The 23,207-nt window shown below is 56.2% G+C and overlaps 1 protein-coding gene across 1 annotated transcript in view; it reads right to left on the bottom strand.

Annotated features, from left to right (window-relative positions):
* LOC121272930 (thrombospondin type-1 domain-containing protein 4-like) overlaps positions 1 to 23,207 on the bottom strand; it is a 173,103-nt gene that overhangs the window by 12,893 nt on the left and 137,003 nt on the right. The window contains exons 7-12 of the mRNA XM_041179807.1: positions 9,191 to 9,327; positions 7,308 to 7,512; positions 6,020 to 6,186; positions 5,524 to 5,629; positions 1,524 to 1,853; positions 680 to 809 (exon numbers count right to left, since the gene is read on the bottom strand). Coding sequence (XP_041035741.1) covers positions 680 to 809; positions 1,524 to 1,853; positions 5,524 to 5,629; positions 6,020 to 6,186; positions 7,308 to 7,512; positions 9,191 to 9,327 — 1,075 coding nt within the window. The remainder of the gene's footprint in view (positions 1 to 679; positions 810 to 1,523; positions 1,854 to 5,523; positions 5,630 to 6,019; positions 6,187 to 7,307; positions 7,513 to 9,190; positions 9,328 to 23,207) is intronic.

Here is a 23,207-nt window from a genome sequence, read left to right as displayed (position 1 = left end):
CCCAAACCCCTCGATTAGATTCCAGTCTGTAACTCACTCCCAGGTATCTGTTATTCTATATATAAACCATCCCGAACCCCTCGATTAGATTCCAGTCTGTAACTCACTCCCTGGTATTTGTTATCCTATATATAAACCACCCCGAACCCCTCGATTAGATTCCAGTGTGTAACTCACTCCCTGGTATTTGTTATTCTATATATAAACCACCCCGAACCTCATGATTAGATTCCAGTCTGTAACTCACTCCTGCGTGTCCATTTTTACTTGCAATGTAATGCTTGACTGCTGCAGTACATCCGTGTCTCAGAGGGTGGCGGTATTGTGCAGTTTTTTCCCCCTCTGGCACAACTGGTTCCAGGGTTCCCATGGCGACGCCTTGGCTGTTCTTCAATTGGACGATCTTAAGGTCCGATTTGACTGACAGTTCCTGGACTCTCCGCTTCCCATTTCCAAGAAGGGCTTACAGGATGTGTTTTTGTCGGTGTGCCTGAAGGCACAGCTTGTGGGGGCGGGGGGATGGGAGCTCAGGGAGTCAAAGGTCGTCGGCTGGCCGAGATAGGTCACTCGGTGGCCTTTACCCCGACCTAGCCTTCAGCTGCTGCCTGGGCTCAGGGGGAAAGTGAGCGTCGCTGGGAGGGAAGAGCGGATAACCTCGGGATTCAGTACAAGTACTTACAAAGCAGGGCAGGCGTGGGTGTTACAGGCTTCTGCCACACTTGCTGGTTTGGATGCCACATCACAGTGGCCACTGGGGACCAGCTCCTGCGTGTCCAGGGCCACGCAATCGAAGATGGGATACTGGAATCCTGCGGACAGAGACGGCAAAGTGGGTGCGGGCGATTCCCGGAAGAGACCATTCACCCCTGCAACCCACCCCCCACCCCCCACCACCCCCACCACAACCCCGGCCTCCCAGCTCTCCCAATTCCCCAGGCCGAAGCCAATCCTGGATGGAGTGAATAGCGGCAGTCAACGAATTCCAATTGGGACATCACTGTGAAGAGAGACCAGTTGCCAAGGCCCCTCGTCTTGCACGCATCAGGACAAATGCAAGAATACCAAATTTCAGAAAGATCACAACACTTTCCACTGCTGGAGAAAGGAGGGCGGATTGGTTGGTCAGTTGGCTTTGACCCATTGCTTTCTCCATGGTGACGCCTCAGCCAGATCCGGCCAATCGGCCTCCTTTTCTCCCGGTACGAATACAGTTTTGCGAGTCTTTGAAATTTGGTGTTCCTGGGCGTTGTCCTGGCGAGTGTACGATGAAAACTTCAGCAAAATGTCTCTCCCTTCTTGGCAATAGCCAAGGTTTCAGTTTTGGATCTTCCTGGTTGAGTGGGACTCAGTACCTCACCGCTGTGGAAGGCACTCCCCCAGCCGTGCCCTCCCCCCAACCATCACCGCCCCCCCCCCGTCACAGCACCAGCCCTCCAGACCCCCTCCACACACCATCGCCACCCCCCCCACCCCCCCACAACGTGAGCTCCGCCCCCTCCCACACAGCAAGCTCCCACGCTCACCTTTCCCGCAAGACACGGAGCACTCGGTTGTCCTCTGGGACGTCCAGTGATAGACGGGTTGGGGCTGGACAGGGTCCTCCTCCGCGTCGGTGTGGTAAACCTGCAGCCGTCGGTCACGCTGACCCCCACGGGCCCTGGGCGCAAACGGGGTACCCTGGTGTGTCCCAACGTTCCCACGGTGTGTCCCAACGTTCCCGCGGTGTGTCCCAACGTTCCCGCGGTGTGCGCCGCCGGCACTCGCCGGGTACGGTCCGACATTCCCGTGGTGCGCCACAACGGGGCCGCTTGCCAACGCCGACACTTCCCTCACACCCCCTGTGACCACTGAGCCTGGTGGCGGGGTGAGAGACACAAAGAGTGAGAGGTGGCCCCCCCCCGCCCACGACTCGGAGCGCTCGCTATCCATCTCGAGGCGGCTTTGGTGACAAGGCCAGCGCGCCCGTCACCGGCTCCCGGAGTCCCGAAGGGAGTGAAGAAGCTTCTCACAAACGACGGTGGCCAAATTGCACAGCAAGATCCCATAAACAGCAATGTGGCAGTGACTAGATGGTTAACGCTCTATAGAACTGTAACAATGAACCTTTGTGATGTTGGTTGAGGAATGAATATTGGGCAGGGTGCCCTCTCTCCTCCTCCAAGAGCGGCCGTGGGATCTTTTAGGTTCACCCGAGAGGGCAGACGGGGGCTCGGTGTAACATCACACCCAAACGATGCACCTCTGACAGTGCAGCACTCCCTCAGTATTGACCCTCTGACAGCGCAGCACTCCCTCAGTACTGACCCTCTGACAGCGCAGCACTCCCTCAGTACTGACCCTCCGACAGTGCGGTGCTCCCTCAGCACTGACCCTCCGACAGTGCGGCACTCCCTCAGTACTGACCCTCCGACAGTGCGGCGCTCCCTCAGTACTGACCCTCTGACAGTGCGGCGCTCCCTCAGTACTGACCCTCCGACAGTGCGGTGCTCCCTCAGCACTGACTCTCCGACAGTGCGGCACTCCCTCAGCACTGACCCTCCGACAGTGCGGCACTCCCTCAGTACTGACCCTCCGACAGTGCGGCGCTCCCTCAGTACTGACCCTCCGACAGTGCGGCGCTCTCTCAGTACTGACCCTCCGACAGTGCGGCGCTCTCTCAGTACTGACCCTCCGACAGTGCGGCGCTCCCTCAGTACTGACCCTCCGACAGTGAGGCCCTCCCTCAATACTGACCCTCTGACAGTGCGGCGCTCCCTCAGTACTGACCCTCCGACAGTGCGGTGCTCCCTCAGCACTGACTCTCCGACAGTGCGGCACTCCCTCAGCACTGACCCTCCGACAGTGCGGCACTCCCTCAGTACTGACCCTCCGACAGTGCGGCGCTCCCTCAGTACTGACCCTCCGACAGTGCGGCGCACTCTCAGTACTGACCCTCCGACAGTGCGGCGCTCTCTCAGTACTGACCCTCCGACAGTGCGGCGCTCCCTCAGTACTGATCCTCCGACAGTGCGGCGCTCCCTCAGTACTGACCCTCCGACAGTGCGGCACTCCCTCAGTACTGACCCTCTGACAGTGCAGCACTCCCTCAGTACTGACCCTCCGACAGTGTAGCACTCCCTCAGTACTGACCCTCCGACAGTGCGGCTCTCCCTCAGTACTCACCCTCCGACAGTGCGGCGCTCCCTCAGTACTGACCTTCCGACAGTGCGGCACTCCCTCAGTACTGACCCTCTGACAGTGCAGCACTCCCTCAGTACTGACCCTCCGACAGTGCGGCTCTCCCTCAGTACTGACCCTCCGACAGTGCGGCGCCCCCTCAGTACTGACCCTCCGACAGTGCGGCGCTCCCTCAGTACTGACCCTCCGACAGTGCGGCGCTCCCTCAGTACTGATCCTCCGACAGTGCGGCGCTCCCTCAGTACTGCCCCTCCGACAGTGCGGCACTCCCTCAGTACTGACCCTCTGACAGTGCAGCACTCCCTCAGTACTGACCCTCCGACAGTGTAGCACTCCCTCAGTACTGACCCTCCGACAGTGCGGCTCTCCCTCAGTACTGACCCTCCGACAGTGTGGCGCTCCCTCAGTACTGACTCTCCGACAGTGCGGCGCTCCCTCAGTACTGACCTTCCGACAGTGCGGCACTCCCTCAGTACTGACCCTCTGACAGTGCAGCACTCCCTCAGTACTGACCCTCCGACAGTGCGGCTCTCCCTCAGTACTGACCCTCCGACAGTGCGGCGCCCCCTCAGTACTGACTCTCCGACAGTGCGGCGCTCCCTCAGTACTGACCCTCTGACAGTGTGGCGCTCCCTCAGTACTGACCCTCTGACAGTGCGGCTCTCCCTCAGTACTGACCCTCTGACAGTGCAGCACTCCCTCAGTACTGACCCTCCGACAGTGTAGCACTCCCTCAGTACTGACCCTCCGACAGTGCGGCTCTCCCTCAGTACTGACCCTCCGACAGTGTGGCGCTCCCTCAGTACTGACTCTCCGACAGTGCGGCGCTCCCTCAGTACTGACCTTCCGACAGTGCGGCACTCCCTCAGTACTGACCCTCTGACAGTGCAGCACTCCCTCAGTACTGACCCTCCGACAGTGCGGCTCTCCCTCAGTACTGACCCTCCGACAGTGCGGCGCCCCCTCAGTACTGACCCTCCGACAGTGCGGCGCTCCCTCAGTACTGACCCTCCGACAGTGCGGCGCTCCCTCAGTACTGATCCTCCGACAGTGCGGCGCTCCCTCAGTACTGACCCTCCGACAGTGCGGCACTCCCTCAGTACTGACCCTCTGACAGTGCAGCACTCCCTCAGTACTGACCCTCCGACAGTGTAGCACTCCCTCAGTACTGACCCTCCGACAGTGCGGCTCTCCCTCAGTACTGACCCTCCGACAGTGTGGCGCTCCCTCAGTACTGACTCTCCGACAGTGCGGCGCTCCCTCAGTACTGACCTTCCGACAGTGCGGCACTCCCTCAGTACTGACCCTCTGACAGTGCAGCACTCCCTCAGTACTGACCCTCCGACAGTGCGGCTCTCCCTCAGTACTGACCCTCCGACAGTGCGGCGCCCCCTCAGTACTGACTCTCCGACAGTGCGGCGCTCCCTCAGTACTGACCCTCTGACAGTGTGGCGCTCCCTCAGTACTGACCCTCTGACAGTGCGGCTCTCCCTCAGTACTGACCCTCCAACAGTGCGGCACTCCCTCTTCAGGATGATAGGCTCAAAATGGTTTTGATAGAGTGAGGAGGGAGAAACTGTTTCCACTGGGCAGGAGGGTCGGTAACCAGAGGGGACACAGATTGAAGAGAATCAGGGAAAGAACCAGAGGGGGAGACGAGGAGAATTTTTTTTTTTTACACAGCGAGTTGTTGTGATCTGGAAGGCGCTGCCTGAAAGGGCGGTAGAAGCAGATTCAACAGGAACTTTCAAAAGGGGCAATTGGATAAATACTTGATGTGGAGAAATTTGCAGGGCTCTGGGGAAAGAGCGGGTGGTGTGGGGAGGTTAATTGGAAAACTCTTTCTGAGAGCCAGGGGGGAAGGGCTGTCTGTGTAACTCTGCTTCGTACTGTACGCCAAGTGTCAGTCTGCAGAGTGTGCTGTAACCAACAATCATCTACATCAGACCGTGGGAGAGGCAGACAGACAGAGAGAGGCAGACAGAGAGACAGAGAAAGAGACAGAGAGAGGGAGTGCGCACGCAAAACAGAGGGAGGGAGATGGAAAGAGGGGATGAGAGACAGAGAGCGAGAGAGAGACAGAGAGAAAGACAGAGAGAGACAGAGAGAGAGAGACAGAGAAAGAGAGAGACAGAAAAAGAGAGAGACAGAGAGAGACAGAGAGAGAGACAGAGAGAGAGACAGAGACAGAGAGAGAGACAGAGAGAGAGAGACAGAGAGAGAGAGACAGAGAGAGAGAGACAGAGAGAGCTACGCAGTGAGACGTGGCTGACCTCAGTGTTTCTCCCAGAACAGAGCGAGCGGTTTGGTTTCAGCGTCTCACACCTGCTCTCAACAGTGTCTTACCGTAACTCTGAGCAGGATGGTGGGAATTCTGGGGTGGGTGAGCAGGTTTTTCCACAGGGAGAACAAACTCATAATGAATCCCAGGATTGTCCTGCTGGAAAATCATCTGAAAGAGAAACACCACATCAGGGAATTCAAACCATAACACTGGGAAACAAACAACAGGGTTAGATCCAGAGTAAAGCTCTCTCTATACTGTCCCCATCAAACACTCCCAGGTCAGGTACAGCACGGGGTTAGATACAGAGTAAATCTCCCTCTACACTGTCCCCATCAAACACTCCCAGGACAGGTACAGCATGGATTATATGCTGTACCGTTAATTTTTGTCTTACAAAACTCCAGCTAAGTATTTTGGACATTTTACTGTGTTGAAGATGCTGTTCAAATGGAAGTTGTGACTGATGTCTCCCTCTGGTGGTGGGAGTATTACTTCAGGCCGTGTACTGACTGCCCAGTGTCCAGCCGCCCCATTGAATGTGGCTCCAGCACTTACATAAACAACCAGGCTCTCCGTTGTTGGCCCCTCAGCGTAGAAGGATTCTCCGCTGGTCTCGGTCGGTCGCTTGTACATGAACACGGTCCCCGCTGCCTCGTACTTCCCCGGCCGATCGATGGCCCAGTTCCCATTGATTATCGATTGGCCTGATCGGCTCCTCAGGGCTGTGTCAGAAAGGTGGGAGGAAAGAATCAGGCAGCTTCAGAGAAACAGCCAAGCGTAACTGACTCAGCAGCCTCCCCGATGGCGAGGCTGGGAATAGCATGGTGCGGTGCCACGCTGAGACAGCAAGACCAGGGCTGGCGCAGGTCTGGACCCTTTCTCACCCCACTGCCTGTCCGTCAGCCTCATCGACCCAAAGCACTGAACCTCTCGTCCGTGCTTTGGTTGTCTGCAGACTCCGAATATTCTGGCCTTCACTTGGCTGGCCTCAAACCTCCCCAACATTCACCTGTCCCGTACCCTAACTCGGGCCAAGATGCATTAATTCATCGCCATCCCTCCCCCCAGCTCCCCACTGCTGACCTACGTTGGCTCCCATTCTGGTAACTCGTCACGAGATCAAAATTCTCATCCTCGTTTTCAAACCCCTTCACTGCCTCACCCAAACCCCCCTCCCCGCACCACTATCCCCTTCAACAACGCTTTCAAAGAGTTGGTATCACCACGATGGGCTGAATGGCCTCCTTCTAGCTATCCAAATTCACGATGGGCTGAATGGCCTCCTTCTAGCTATCCAAATCTACAACGGGCTGAATGGCCTCCTCCTAGCTATCCATATTCACAATGGGCTGAATGGCCTCCTTCTAGCTATCCACATTCACAATGGGCTGAATGGCCTCCTTCTAGCTATCCACATTCACAATGGGCTGAATGGCCTCCTTCTAGCTATCCACATTCACAATGGGCTGAATGGCCTCCTTCTAGCTATCCACATTCACAATGGGCTGAATGGCCTCCTTCTAGCTATCCACATTCACAATGGGCTGAATGGCCTCCTTCTAGCTATCCACATTCACAATGGGCTGAATGGCCTCCTTCTAGCTATCCAAATCTACAGCAGGTGACTGAAAGACCCGGAATGATCTGCCACTCCTCCGATCCGGCTCTGCAAGTGCACCTCACCACCCACGCCCAGCCCCCAACACCCTGCTTCCCCGCGCCCCCCAAGGCAGAGTGTTAATACACGCTGGTTAGCTCGACGTGATTCATTCACCGGGCGAATAGCCTCCACACACCCTAAGCCCCACCTCCCCCCCCACCCCCCACCTTCCCCAGCGCTCACCCAGGTAGTTTCGACTCCTGGCCACCTCGGTCACGTTAATTCTCGTCGCTCCGACCGGGATCTCGATGATCTTATGGTAGCCGACGTTGACCTGGGAATCCTCGAACATCCCGAAGACCCGCTGACAGGAGGAGCCGTCCCCCCCGCACACTCCGCACTTATCCGGCTGCGCGGCTGAGCCCAGCATCCCATCGCAGCCTGCCGTCTGCAGCGAGGGTGGGGGAGCGGGGGTGGGGGGCAAGGGCAAGAGGAGGAGAATCAGAAAGGAGGAGTTGGCAGCAGGACAACAACAGCTTGCATGTATATAGCACCTTTAACGTAGTAAAACATGACTATCGCTGACAGAAGGGACGTAAACTCATCGGCGCCGGCTCACGACAATACCAGCTGTAAAGACAACAACAATTTGTACTGCACGGGAAGAGAGTGCCAACTGGTTGGAAAGTGGACTCTGATTGGACAGGAAAACATCCCAAGGCGATTCACAGGAGCGTCATCACCAAGTCCCACAAAGTGGTACTAAGACAGGCGACCAAAAGTTAGATCAAAGGGATCGGTTTCAAGGAGCATCATTAAGGAGGGCGGAGAGGTTTAGGGAAGGAGCTCTAGAGCTCAGGGCCCCCCTCAGGCAGCTGAAGGCACGGCCGCCAATGGTGGTGCGATGGGAGTCAGGGGATGCACGAGAGGCTGGAATTGGAGGAGCGCAGGGATCTCGGAGGGTTGTAGGGGCTGGAGGAGGTTACTGAGATAGGGAGGGGTGTAGGGGCTGGAGGAGGTTACAGAGATAGGGAGGGGTGAAGGAGTTGGAGGTGATTACAGAGATAGGGAGGGGTGTAGGGGCTGGAGGAGGTTACAGAGATAGGGAGGGGTGTAGGGGCTGGAGGAGGTTACAGAGATAGGGAGGGGTGTAGGGGCTGGAGGAGGTTACAGAGATGGGAGGGGTGTAGGGGCTGGAGGAGGTTACAGAGATAGGGAGTGTTGTAGGGCCTGGAGGAGGTTACAGAGATTTGGAGGGGTGTATGGGCTGGAGGAGGTTACAGAGATAGGGAGAGGCTGGAGGGGGTTACAGATATTGGGAGGTGTGTAGGGGCTGGAGGAGGTTACAGAGATAGGGAGGGGTGTAGGGGCTGGAGGAGGTTACAGAGATAGGGAGGGGTGTAGGGGCTGGAGGAGGTTACAGAGATAGGGAGGGGTGTAGGGGCTGGAGGAGGTTACAGAGATAGGGAGGGGTGTAGGGGCTGGAGAAGGTTACAGAGATAGGGAGGTGGGTGTAGGGGCTGGAGGAGGTTACAGAGATAGGGAGGGTTGTAGGGGCTGGTGGAGGTTACAGAGATAGGGAGGTGGGTGTAGGGGCTGGAGGAGGTTACAGAGATAGGGAGGGGTGAAGGAGTTGGAGGTGATTACAGAGATAGGGAGGGGTGTAGGGGCTGGAGGAGGTTACAGAGATAGGGAGGGGTGTAGGGGCTGGAGGAGGTTACAGAGATAGGGAGAGGCTGGAGGGGGTTACAGATATTGGGAGGTGTGTAGGGGCTGGAGGAGGTTGCAGAGATAGGGAGGGGTGTAGGGGCTGGAGGAGGTTACAGAGATAGGGAGGGGTGTAGGGGCTGGAGGAGGTTACAGAGATAGGGAGGGGTGTAGGGGCTGGAGGAGGTTACAGAGATAGGGAGGGGCAGAATTCTGAACAATGCACTTAGGGGGTATTCCCCATTCACTCTCTCACCCTTATAGGATGGTGGGACAGATTATTGGTTACAATACCTGGTTACCCATTACCAGCGAGTTATCTAGACAAACGTTGACATCCAAGGGGTTAAAGCAGCAGGGGTGGGGATGAGGAGAGAGGAACAGAGGGGTGTGAGACGGAGACAGCAAGAAGCACTCACCAGGCAGAGGCCTCCCACACACACGTCGGTGGAGTTTGCCTCACAGGGAGTACCGTCCAGCACCCTGTCTGCGTGTCGCACATAGAACCTGTAGCCTGTTGGCCGGCAGTTCAGCTCACACTGCTGGTCCTTCCGCACTACAACACAGATACAGTCAATGTTACTCCTTAGTGGGGTAGCAATATCTCTCCCTTAAAGAGGTCTCTGATAGTGAGAGTCTGTATAAAGGGGTGTCTGATAGTGAGAGTCTGTATAAAGGGGTCTCTGATAGCGAGAGTCTGTATACAGGGGTCTCTGAAAGCGAGAGTCTGTATACAGGGGTCTCTGATAGTGAGAGTCTGTATACAGGGGTCCCTGATAGCGAGAATCTGCATACAGGGGTCCCTGATAGTGAGAGTCTGTATACAGGGGTCCGTAATAGCGAGAGTCTGTATAAAGGGGTTTCTGATAGCGAGAGTCTGTATAAAGGGGTCCCTGATAGCGAGAGTCTGTATAAAGGGGTCCCTGATAGTGAGAGTCTGTATAAAGGGGTCTCTGATAGCGAGAGTCTGTATACAGGGGTCTCTGATAGTGAGAGTCTGTATACAGGGGTCTCTGATAGTGAGAGTCTGTATAAAGGGGTCCCTGATAGCGAGAGTCTGTATACAGGGGTCTCTGATAGCGAGAGTCTGTATACAGGGGTCTCTGATAGTGAGAGTCTGTATACAGGGGTCTCTGATAGCGATAGCTTGTGCAGGAGGATATACAAACCATGCCAGAATGCTCCCTGACTCCAAATGATGTCTGCAGGATCATGGGGCGAGCATTCACAAACTAATCTTTGACCTAGTGTGATTGTTTGATCAGGTCACGATGACCTTCGGGACTCCGAGTGGGACCCCACACAGCTCACACCCCAACCTGATTCTCCCCTCAAATGCCACACACACACACAGACACAGCATTTGATCCAGTTGTGTAATCATTTCATTCCAGACATAGAGAAGTACACAGATGCAAAATAATACCCCCATGTAAGCAGCAGGAGATTGAGCCGCGATTCCAAATATCGCCTGCCTCTAACACCACATTACATCCAAATCCACACCGTCCTACAGCCAACGCACAGTCCATAGCGAGGTCGCCTGATCCCCACTCCAGACACCTGAGCACAAAATCCAGGCTGACACTCCACAATCCCAGTGCTGAGGAAGCGCCGCACTGTCAGAGGGTCAGTAGTGAGGGAGTGCCGCACTGTCGGAGGGTCAGTACTGAGGGAGCGCCGCACTGTCGGAGGGTCAGTGCTGAGGGAGCGCCGCACTGTCGGAGGGTCAGTACTGAGGGAGCGCCGCAGTGTCGGAGGATCAGTACTGAGGGAGCGCCGCACTGTCGGAGGGTCAGTACTGAGGGAGTGCTGCACTGTTGGAGGGTCAGTACTGAGGGAGCGCCGCGCTGTCGGAGGGTCAGTACTGAGGGAGCGCCGCGCTGTCGGAGGGTCAATACTGAGGGAGTGCCGCACTGTCAGAGGGTCAGTACTGAGGGAGCGCCGCACTGTCAGAGGGTCAGTACTGAGGGAGCACCGCACTGTCAGAGGGTCAGTACTGAGGGAGCGCCGCACTGTCGCGGGGTCAGTACTGAGGGAGCGCTGCACTGTCGGAGGATCAGTACTGAGGGAGCGCCGCACTGTCGGAGGGTCAGTACTGAGGGAGCGCCGCACTGTCAAAGGGTCAGTGCTGAGGGAGCGCCGCACTGTCGGAGGGTCAGTACTGAGGGAGCGCCGCACTGTCGGAGGGTCAGTACTGAGGGAGCGCCGCACTGTCAGAGTGTCAGTACTGAGGGAGCGCCGCACTGTCGGAGGATCAGTACTGAGGGAGCGCCGCACTGTCGGAGGGTCAGTACTGAGGGAGCGCCGCACTGTCGGAGGATCAGTACTGAGGGAGCGCCGCACTGTCGGAGGGTCAGTACTGAGGGAGCGCCGCACTGTCAGAGGGTCAGTACTGAGGGAGCGCCGCACTGTCAAAGGGTCAGTGCTGAGGGAGCGCCGCACTGTCGGAGGGTCAGTACTGAGGGAGAGTCGCACTGTCGGAGGGTCAGTACTGAGGGAGGGCCTCACTGTCGGAGGGTCAGTACTGAGGGAGCGCCGCACTGTCGGAGGGTCAGTACTGAGGGAGCGCCGCACTGTCGGAGGGTCAGTACTGAGGGAGCGCCGCACTGTCGGAGGGTCAGTACTGAGGGAGTGCAGCACTGTCGGAGGGTCAGTAGTGAGGGAGCGCCGCACTGTCGGAGGGTCAGTACTGAGGGAGTGCTGCACTGTCGGAGGGTCAGTACTGAGGGAGCGCCGCACTGTCGGAGGGTCAGTACTGAGGAACCCATAAATCAAAAACTTTGACTATGAAACCACACTGATTGTTGTAAAAACCCATCCGGGTCACTAACAGCCTCTCGCTCGTCTCCGCAATGGGGACCACCTAACATCGATCGTCGAGAAAAAACCCCATCTGGGTCACTAACGCCTCCTTTAGGGGGAGGGAAATCGGCCGTCCTTACCCGGTCTGACCTACACGTGACTCCAGACCCACTGCCACGTGGCCGATTCTTAACCACGCCCCCCCTCCCCCCCAACCCCAAATGGCAAACTCACTCAGTTCGAGGAGCAACTTAGGGATGGGACAACAAATGCTGGCCTTGCCAGCAACACCCACATTCCCAGAAAGAATTTTCTAAAATAATAAATCAAAGCGTTCAACAATGAAAACAAGCAACACAAACACAAAAAAAAAATCTCTTCTCAAGCTGTGGATTTTTTTTTGCCTCAGGAATTATGTTCTTTGTCTGGAGTGGAACTGGCTACTCGGGGAGTGCCGGTGACCTTGAGTGAGGCCGTTGGCAGTGTAGAGGTGGGGGTGGAACGGCTCATTGCTTATTCTCGGAGTAACAGGCCACAGATGCCCCCAGGGTGACAGGCCCAGATTGAAGCCGTCTCTCCGACACATGATAAACAGCGCGAGAAAATAAACAACCAGGCCAGGGGTTTTTACAATCCCAGCTGCTTTCAGGGCTGCAAGAACTTGGCAGCGAGACTGTGAGAAAAATTAGTGACACTGCGTTCCATTAAAAAACACACACACACACACACACACACACACACACACAATCACCAAACCTCAAGCCGCGATCTGCAGGCCACTTCCAGTCACAAACAATCTGGGAGGGGGAAGGGAAGGCATTTGTTCTTGCGGACTCCCGAATGTATGCGGGGGCAGCGCCGCACTGTCGGAAAGTCAGTACTGAGGGAGTGCTGCACTGTCAGAGGGTCAGTGCTGAGGGAGCGCCGCACTGTCAGAGGGTCAGTGCTGAGGGAGCGCCGCACTGTCAGAGGGTCAGTGCTGAGGGAGTGCCGCACTGTCAGAGGGTCAGTGCTGAGGGAGCGCCGCACTGTCAGAGGGTCAGTGCTGAGGGAGCGCCACACTGTCAGAGGGTCAGTGCTGAGGGAGCGCCACACTGTCAGGGGGTCAGTGCTGAGGGAGCGCCACACTGTCGGAGGGTCAGTACTGAGGGAGTGCTGCACTGTCAGGGGGTCAGTGCTGAGGGAGCGCCGCACTGTCGGAGGGTCAGTGCTGAGGGAGTGCTGCACTGTCAGGGGGTCAGTGCTGAGGGAGCGCCGCACTATCAGAGGGTCAGTGCGGAGGGAGTGCCACACTGTGTCATGACAGCAGATCACAGCCCCAAATTACTTATGGGCATATTAAACTTTTTAAAGGAAGACATGTTTTTTTAAAAAGACATACAAGCAAAAGCTGGCTGAGAATGTAAAGTAACCACTTTCTGGAAAATTCCTATGTGGATTATACTTGACAGATGAGCCCAGAGAGAACATGGAATGTTGCACCTAAAAAGGTGTCACGGCCTAATTCAGACAGAAACAGTTGAAAGGAAGAGATGCAAGGGATAGGGCTGAACTTTAATCTCCTGTGTTTGTGGAGACAACAAAGACTGATTACCTCAGCAGAAACCATCTCCTGTTGAGTTATATCTCAGAATGTGGATATGGTCTGAGTTGAAAGAGAGCAGATTCTGGGCAAAAGACATGTTTGTTTTTTTTTCCCTTCTAGGAATGCACAAGGAGATGGGTTAAAATGCCAGCTGCCGACCTGATTGGTGTGTTCTAGTTCTGGTGTGCCAGTTTGTGCTGTGAGGGTCACAGCAGATGAACATCAACTAGGCATCCCTGAAGCTTGCAGGAAAAACTCTTTCTCTCTCTGTCTCTGACTGTTGCCAAGTCAGCAAAGCCATATTCAAAAAGGAACCAGGACAGCTCTTTCAGCTAAACTGCAGGACCAAATGTTTCCAAACCAACTGCTCAACTGCCAAACACAGCTCTAACGGAATTACCCAACTTGGCGAAACGTTGCAGCTGTTATCTACTCCTCATGGACAAGCCAAAGACTGATTCGTATATCTTTTTCACTTTTATTTTCAGACTCAACTTCCCATTTCTGACCTGTGTGCGTGCGTGTGAGTGTGTGTGCGTATGCGTATGCGTGAGTGTGTGTGTGTGTGCGTCAGCGTGTGTATGTGTGCGTGTGTGTGTGTCAGTGTGTGTGTGCGTGTGCGCGCGCGCGTGTCAGTGTGTGTATGTGTGCGTGCGTGTGCGCGCACACGTGTGTCTCAGTGTGTGTGTGTCAGTGTGTGTGCGCGTGTGTGCATGTCAGTGTGTGTGTGTGTCAGTGTGTGTGTGTGTGTGTGTATGCGTGTCAGTGTGTGTGTATTTGTGCGTGTGTGTGTCAGTGTGTGTGTGCGTGAGCGTGTGCGTGTGTGTGCGTGTGGGTGTGTCAGTGTGTGTGTTGCATTTTTATTTTTTTCTCGGGTTTAGTAACTGATAAAAATACTCTTTCTTTGACTCAGGAAAACCTGGTTAAACTGGCTCTTTCAAAGACTTGAATACACTTGGTCTGGGAAAAAGAATCCACGAGGGAAGCGATCCCTTTTAAATTAACCATGTTGCAACTAACCAAGGAGGTAGAACATAGAAGGGGAGCCAGTCCATCCCTCCTCACCTGGGAGCATAACAAAATTGGGGTGCTATTCGGGAGGTTAACAAATTGGAATATCACTTCCGGGATCATAAATTGAGGGAGCTTCCCTGGGTACCTGTCGTAACAACTGTCGGAAGGTCAATACTGAGGGAGTGCCAGAGATAGGGAGGGGTGTACGGGCTGGAGGAGGTTACAGAGATAGGGAGGGTTGTAGGGGCTGGAGGAGGTTACAGAGATAGGGAGGGTTGTAGGGGCTGGAGGAGGTTACAGAGATAGGGAGGGTTGTAGGGGCTGGAGGAGGTTACAGAGATAGGGAGGGTTGTAGGGGCTGGAGGAGGTTACAGAGATAGGGAGGGGTGTGGTATAATTTTGTGCATCATTTTTGCATCTTCTCCAGTGCCTCCGAATCCTTTTTATAATATGGAGACCAGAACTGTTCACAGTGTGGTGACCAAGGTGTGACACAAGTTTCACACAACAACTCTGCTATTAAATTCTGCCACTCTCGAAAGGGTGGTTCCCCCTCGTGGGACGTCTAGAACTAGGGGGTCACTGTATAAAAATAAGGGGTCTCCCATCCAAGACAGAGATGAGGAGAAACCCTTTCTCTCAGAGGGCAGAGCGTCTATGAAACTCTCTTCCTGAAAAGCAGTGGAAGCAGAGTCTTTGAATATGTTTAGGGCAGAGCGAGATAGATTCTTGATTAACAAGGGGGTGAAAGGTTATTGGGGGGTGGGCAGGAATGTGGGATTGAGGTTACAGTCAGATCAGCCACGATCTTATTGAATGGTGGAGCAGGCTCGAGGGGCCGAGTGGCCTCACTCCTGAGGCGTTGGGTTGACGAGGGGTTGCCAAAACCCAAGTCCCTTCCAAAGGCTGTGGTCAGTATCGGAGAGCAAGACCCTCAGGTTAAACGCAAAGGGCTGGGGGGGGGTGGTGGGGGGAACCCTGTGTCTCTTAAGGTTGGGACGTCGAGGGTTAATTAACATTAAAGTGGCCATTTCGCTTGCTTCCTGCTTGTCGGCCTCAATGGGGAAGGGCACTGGACGGTGACAGTGAGTGGAACGCCTTCTCCCCACCCCCCCCAACACCACCAGGCTGGACCCAGGTGCGAACCTCTGGAACCAGGCAGCTTCTGAACACAGCACCCTCGATCACAGCGGCACATAGACACGCTGCTCGGCGATAGGTAACGGGGAGGAGGGTGGTGGGTGGGGTGGGGTGGGGGAGGGGAGGGGAAGCCACAGTGGTTCAGTGACCGATCCATAGCACCCCCCACCCACCCACAACCCACCCAGGCCTCAGGATCCTCAGGGACCGGAGAAGGAGCAACTTTCTTTTTTAAAACTGGTTTCTTCAGCCTCTCGCGGAGGGTGTCGAAGGGATGCCCGAGAGCGTCCAGCGGACCAGGCGGTGTCCTTACAGCCGTTTGTTTTATTGTTGAGGACAGATTGTATCTTAGAGGAAAGTTATAATGGATATCGAGCGCGAGGATTGAGAAACATCTGCCACGAAAACACAGCAACGCCTGAGAACCCCCATCCCTCATAGTTTGTCCCTGTGCTTCATAGGGGTGATTTTCGGACTCAATCTGACAGAGGTAGGGGCTGGAGGAGGTTACAGAGATAGGGAGGGGTGTAGGGGCTGGAGGAGGTTACAGAGATAGGGAGGGGTCTAGGGACTGGAGGAGGTTACAGAGATAGGGAGAGGAGTAGGAGCCGGAGGAGGTTACAGATATAGGGAGGGTGTAGGGGCTGGAGGAGGTGACAGAGATAGGGAGGGGGTGTAGGGGCTGGAGGAGGTTACAGAGATAGGGAGGGGGTGTAGGGGCTGGAGGAGGTTACAGAGATAGGGAGGGGTGTAAGGGCTGGAGGTGGTTACTGAGATAGGGAGGGGTGTAGGGGCCGGAGGAGGTTACAGAGATAGGGAGGGGTGTAGGGGCTGGAGGAGGTTACAGAGATAGGGAGGAGTGTAGGGGCTGGAGGAGGTTACAGAGATAGGGAGGGGTGTAGGGGCTGGAGGAGGTTACAGAGATAGGGAGGCGTGTAGGGGCTGGATGAGGTTACAGAGATAGGGAGGGTTGTTGGGGCTGGAGGAGGTTACAGAGATAGGGAGGGGTGTAGGGGCTGGAGGAGGTTACAGAGATAGGGAGGGGTTAGCTATGGAGGGATTTGAGCATGTCGATGAGATTTTAAAACCGGCCGGAGGTGGACTCGGAGCCCGTGCAGGTCAGAGAGCACAGCAGACGATGGGTAAATGAGACCCATCGCAAATGCAGCCAGGGGCAGGACAGGTTTGGACCAGCTGCAGTTTCGGACACGTACAAAGCTGTTTCCGGCCAGAAACCCTGACACCAGCCGCTCAGCAAACCCTCCCCCCACACCGCCCCCCACCCCCCACCCCACCAACCTTCTCCCCGAGTCCACCACGCACTGAGGCCAACTATCCCACCATTCTGTCCGCCCTCCGCTCACCCACTCGGGTACAGGGCCTGGGGTCTGGACACCGCCCTGTCACACTGATGGACCCGGAGACAGAGATTCTAACTGCTTCCCCGAGGCTCTCCCAGTTGAAACGATTCCAATGATCTTGGATACAGAGCCTGGATTTAAAAATATTCCTTCCTTCAGTTTATTTTTACATTTCCTTGTGTTCTGGTTTCCTTTCCAGTCCCCAGCTTCCAATGTCTGCCGCCATTAATATCCTCTGGGAACCGGGCTGTGACCACAAAGTGCTCACGTTCACCCCGTAAAGCACTCTAAAAGGCCACCGAGCATTAGTCTGTCACGACAGGTAGGTGTGTGCAGAACCTGCTCCATTGATTATATCACTGGACTAATAATCTGGAGCATGAGGGTTCAAATGGTATCAAGGCTTTCTCTGAGGATAGGAATTCAGCTTCAAGTCTCCGGGCGTCCCTGAGTGTCACATTGTCAATTGTCATAAAAATCGGCCCGTGACGGACCGGAAAGCTGCTGCAGTATCTGGTCTGGGTCTGCCAGCCATTCCAGCCCCCGCACCGATGTTACTGCTTCTCGACTGCCCATTGGTCTGACCTCTAGGCAAAGGGTTCGTAAGCTCGAGCGCCGAACTGTCAGGAGGTCAGTACTGAGGGAGTGCCAAACTGTCAGGGGGTCAGTACTGAGGGAGTGCCGCACTGTCAGGGGGTCAGTGCTGAGAGACCGCAGCACTGTCAGGGGGTCAGTACTGAGCGAGCGCCGCACTGTCGGAGGGTCAGTACTGAGGGAGTGCCGCACTGTCAGAGGGTCAGTACTGAGGGAGCGCCGCACTGTCGGAGGGTCAGTAATGAGGGAGTGCCGCACTGTCGGAGGTTCAGTACTGAGGGAGCGCCGCACTGTCAGGGGGTCAGTGCTGAGGGAGTGCTGCACTGTCAGAGGGTCAGTACTGAGGGAGCGCCGAGTTGTCGGAGGGTCAGTACTGAAGGAGCGCCGCACTGTCGGAGGGTCAGTACTGAGGGAGCGCCGCACTGTCGGATGGTCAGTACTGAAGGAGCGCCGCACTGTCGGAGGGTCAGTACTGAGGGGGTGCCGCACTGTCAGGGGGTCAGTGCTGAGGGAGTGCTGCACTGTCAGAGGGTCAGTACTGAGGGAGCGCCGAGTTGTCGGAGGGTCGTTACTGAAGGAGCGCCGCACTGTCGGAGGGTCAGTACTGAGGGAGTGCCACACTGTCGGAGGGTCAGTACTGAGGGAGCGCTGCACTGTCGGAGGGTCAGTACTGAGGGAGCGCCACACTGTCGGAGGGTCAGTACTGAGGGAGCGCTGCACTGTCGGAGGGTCAGTACTGAGGGAGCTCCGCACTGTCGGAGGGTCAGTACTGAGGGAGCGCTGCACTGTCGGCAGGGCAGGACTGGGGGTGTGCTGCTCTGTCAGAGGGTCCATAAAGAGGGAGCGCCTCAGTGACACAGGGTCAGAGATAGGGAGGAGTGTAGGGGCTGGAGCAGGTTACAGAGATAGGGAGGGGTGTAGGGGCTGGAGGAGGTTACAGAGATAGGGAGGGTTGTAGGGACTGGAGGAGGTTACAGAGATAGGGAGGGGTGTAGGGGCTGGAGGAGGTTACAGAGATAGGGAGGGGTGTAGGGGCTGGAGGAGGTTACAGAGATAGGGAGGGATGTAGGGGCTGGAGGAGGTTACAGAGACAGGGAGGGGTGTAGGGGCTGGAGGGGGTTACAGAGATAGGGAGGGATGTAGGGGCTGGAGGAGGTTACAGAGACAGGGAGGGGTGTAGGGGCTGGAGGAGGTGACAGATAGGGAGGGGTGTAGGAGCTGGAGGAGGTTACAGAGATAGGGAGGGGTGTAGGGGCTGGAGGAGGTGACTGAGAGGTGGGGTGGATATGAAGGGCCCTAAATCCAAATGAAAATAAAACGCTTCTTATAAAGCTGAGGGAGGGAGACGGGAACCTTTCCCCACCCCCACCCCCACCCCCACCCCCACCCCAACCGCCCCCAAACTCTCCTGCTGCCCCCTCTCTCCTTTTCCATCCATTCCGAAAGCATTTTTTCACCTCCTGCTGCCTCAGAAAGAGTCTCAGGCTGAAAGCAATCTCGCCTTCCCCTCCCTGGCTGAGAGACTGAAGCGCCACCCCTCCCCCTGCCCCCAGATGAAAGCGCTGGCATCATGGAAACACATGGCCTTAATATCTAAACTTCAATCATAACATTTTCTTTCAAACTTCAGGGTGGCTGGTAACAAGTGAGTCCATTCATCCAGGCCAGCGAGTGACAGGAGGCAGCTGTACCATGTGGAACTCGACTGGAATATATATGCTGCAGATAGCAGAGGGGCACACCAGAGGGGGTAGAGGGGGCCAGGACACTGGGGAAGAGGGGACGGAGAGCAGAGAGGGGGAGTGGGGGAGAGGTGGAGGGGAGGGGGGACTGGGGGAGAGGTGGAGGGAAGGGGGACTGGGGGAGAGGTGGAGGGGAGGGGGACTGGGGGAGAGGTGGAGGGGAGGGGGACTGGGGGAGAGGTGGAGGGGAGGGGGACTGGGGGAGAGTTAGAGGGGAGGGGGACTGGGGGAGGGGAGTGACAGGGAGAGGAGAGTAGAGAGAGGAGAGTAGAGAGAGGAGAGTAGAGAGAGGAGAGTAGAGAGAGGAGAGTAGAGAGGAGAGTAGAGAGAGGAGAGTAGAGAGAGGAGAGTAGAGAGAGGAGAGTAGAGAGAGGAGAGTAGAGAGAGGAGAGTAGAGAGGAGAGTAGAGAGGAGAGTAGAGAGGAGAGTAGAGAGAGGAGAGTAGAGAGAGGAGAGTAGAGAGAGGAGAGTAGAGAGGCGGGAGAGGGGAGGGGTGGGAGGGGACAGAGAGCTGGGGGTGGGAAAGGAGTGCGGGGGGAGAGATGAGGGGACTCAGGGTGAGGAGAGGGGGTGGGGAGGGGGAAGAGGGGTAGCAGTGTGGAGGTGGAGAAGGGAGGGAGGGAGGAGTGAGAGGGAGAGAAGTGAGGGGGCTTGGCAGGGGGAATGGGGAGAGGGGGGGACGATTGGGGAAGAGGGGAAATCGTGCGGAGCTGGAGGGGGAGGGAGGGAGAGAGGGGTGGGGGGGGGGGAAATCGGGGAGAGGAGAGGGCGATGGAGAGTGGAGCGAGAGAGGGGTGGGGGTATGGGGCCAGGGAGATGGGGCGGGGAGTGTGTGAGAGAGAGAGAGAGAGGTGAGGGGGACCGGCGGGGGGGGGTGGGGGGGCAGGGTGGGAGCGGAGGGAGAAGAGCGGAGTGGGAGAGGGTATAAAAGGGTTCTCCCCAGTGCCCCAGGCTCATATTTATCCCTGAACCAACATCATTAAAAACAGATGATTTGGTCACTATCACATTGCTGTGTGTGGGTGCTTGCTGTGCTCACATGTGGCTGCCCTGATCCTGCATTACAACAGTGATTACACTTCAAAACTATTTCAGGACGTCTGAAATGTGAGTCACATGTGAGCCTAGACAATGTGTCGGACAGCTATTCGCCTGTGGGGGGACTCAGGCTCCTGACTCAGACACACTTTCTCAAAGTGACCGGGCACCAAGCGGCTCCGCTGGCCCCCAGATGGTTTTTGATGCAGTAAATTCCTGACTTCCTCTGCCAAATAAAAGCCCTTCTATCACTCTCAGGTGGCAAGTATTAAATGGCTGATTGGAATCGCTTCAAACGACAGCTAGAGCAGCACTGGCAGGGAAGGAACAGCGGGCACTGGCTCCCACTGCCAAGTGGCTCAGTGAGCTGGCCAGTGCAGCTCTGAGTAACACTGACCAGCAAGATGTCAGATCCCAGCCGTGCGTGTGTGCGTGTGACCTGAACAGGACTGTGTGTGCTGTAAGTGTGCATGCATAGGTGTGCACGTGGGTAGGTGTGTGCGTGCGCAGGTGTGCGTGTGTGCGTGTGTGTGGGGTGTGGTGTGAGTGGGTGTGTACACGTGGCCTGAATGTGTATGTGAGCGTGTGTTAGTGTGGGTGAGAGTGTGCGCTAGTGTGGATGCGTGTGCATGCGTGCAGCCTGAGTGTGAGCGTGTGAGACTATACGAACCCAAGAGTGTGTGCGTGCAAGCTTGAGAGTGTGCGCGCGAGCATGAGAGTGTGCGTGTGTCTACGGGTGTGTACATATGCTGTGGGCGCACGCAGATATGGTGTGTGCGTGCACGTGTCTGTATTTGATAGTGTGAATGCGCTGGATCTGCTAAAAGTGTGTTTTAGTCTGCGTGCTGAGTGCGTGTGGTAGCTTTCTCGTGTGTACGCATGTGTAAGAGAGAGAGAGTGTGTGGGCGTGAGAGAGAGTGTGTGTGAGTGTGAGAGTGTCGGTGTGAGTGTCTCAGTGTGTGTGCACAAGTGTAAGAGTGTTGGTGTGTGTCTACGCGTGTGCAAGCGTGTCGGTGTGTGAATCTGTGCGCGTGCAAGTGTAAGTGTCGGTTTGTGTGCGTGCACATGTGTGTCAGTGCATGAGAGCTCCAGTGCGCATGTGTGTGTGTGTGTGGGCATAAGGTATTAAAAGGCATTTGGCTCATCTCCATTCCCTTCTCACCCTCCACCCCATTTCCCCCCCCCTCCCCAGATCTAGCTGAGCGTATTCAGCAAGGGAAAGGGATGGGCTGGGCTCTCAAACCACATGCTCAACTAACACACGGACTGTTTGAGAGAGAGAGAGAGAGAGAGACGTCAGCTACTCTGGCTGCCCTTTTCAGGCTGAAGATTGATGGCAGGGACCAAGGCCAAGAGCCAATTGTTAATGGGATTCACGACAGCTGTACTGTATGCGTTATAATTCCTTCCAGCCTTTTATTGAACCATTATTAATACACAGTCCAGGCCAGTCTACGCCGGAGAGACTGATGTGCAATTATTACACCTCCCCACCCTTTTAACCCCTTCAAAGGCTGGAAGATCGTTCAGCAGCATAGTACTGCTGCCCCGAATTAAATGTTCCAACGACACACCTCCCAGGACACCTCCCCAGCACGCGCCTCCGATACTGGAGACTCTGCGCCGTGAGCACCAAAGGCGGACGAGTTTGCTGCAACTCCTGGGAGAGACAGATCCCTAGCGGGGAGAGAAACAGGGTCCTAGTTGGCTCCCCCCCACCCCCTCAACCCCCCACCCCACCCCAGGACCGGAGAGTTGTGCTGGTGAGGCTGATGCCATTCCGAGCAGGGTGGGAATCGGCCTGTGCTGCGATGCCACCCACAGCCGAATATCCCGCCCGCACCTGGTGAGGGTTCATGGTGGAAGTTATTTTATTACAATTGGTGCGGTGTATTGGTAACGCCCCACACTCCCATCCTGGCTGCTGGTGTACTGAGCCTTTCTAATCTCCTCGCCCCACACTCGCTGGTGGGTAATAGGAAAGCCTATGGTTACACATAGGGTTCCAGAGGCTGCTAGTATCGTGAAGAATGTGCCTTTATATAGCGCCTTTCACATCCCCGGGGCAACCCAGAGTGCCTCACAGCCAGTGAGGTACCTTGCCGAAACGTAGCCGCTGCTGTAATGCAGGAAACGCGGCAGCCAGTTTCCGCACAGCAAGATCCCACAGTCAGCAATAGGAGATAATGAGCCCCCCAGATTGTCTGTTCATAGCGATGTTGGCTCAGAGATAAATATTAGCCCCAGGACACCGGGGAGAACTCTCCAGCAACCCCCCACCACCCCCCCCAACCCACCTCCCCACCACCGCCCCCCCACCACCTCCCCACCCCCACCCACCACCCGCCCTATTCTTCCGATACAGGCTGTGGGATCTCTTCCATTCGCCGGAGGTGGGGGTAGATGGTGGCCCCGGTTTCCCATCTCCTCTGAGATCTCTGCCCTCCTCCAATTCTGGTTCCCCTCAGCATCGCTCCCCACCCCCGCCCGTCTGCCAGATTCCCATCGCTCCATCATTGGGGGCCGTGCCTTCAGCTGCCTGGGGCCCTAAGCTCTGGAATTCATTCTCTCCCCCGACCCCGTCTCTCTCTCTCTCCCCCTTCTCTTCCCCCTTCTTCTCTCTCTCTTCCCCCCTTCCTCCCTCTCTGTCTTTCCCCTCTTCCTCCCTTTCCTCTCTCTCTTTCCCGCTTCCACTCGCTCCAGTTCTCTCTTTTCTCCCACTCTCTCTTCCCCCTTCCTCTCTCTCCCCTTCCACTCCCTCACCCCTCTTCCTCTCTCGCTCCTCCCCCTCCTCTCTCGCTCTCCCTCCCTCCTTCCACACTCTCTCCTCCTACCCCCCACTCTCTTTCCCCCCTCTCTCCTCCTACCCCCCACTCTCTTTCCCCCCTCTCTCCTCCTACCCCCCACTCTCTTTCCCCCCTCTCTCCTCCTACCCCCCACTCTCTTTCCCCCCTCTCTCCTCCTACCCCCCACTCTCTTTCCCCCCTCTCTCCTCCTACCCCCCACTCTCTTTCCCCCCTCTCTCCTCCTACCCCCCACTCTCTTTCCCCCTCTCTCCTCCTACCCCCCACTCTCTTTCCCCCTTTCTCCCCCTTCCTCTCTCTACCCCACTCTCTCTCCTCCCCCACTTCCTCTCTCTCCCTTTTCCCACACACAC

The sequence above is a fragment of the Carcharodon carcharias genome, chromosome 36 (assembly GCF_017639515.1).
Source record: "Carcharodon carcharias isolate sCarCar2 chromosome 36, sCarCar2.pri, whole genome shotgun sequence".
NCBI lineage: Eukaryota > Metazoa > Chordata > Chondrichthyes > Lamniformes > Lamnidae > Carcharodon > Carcharodon carcharias.
Note: the sequence above shows the minus strand (reverse complement) of the source record. Positions and strands in the feature narration are given on the sequence as shown.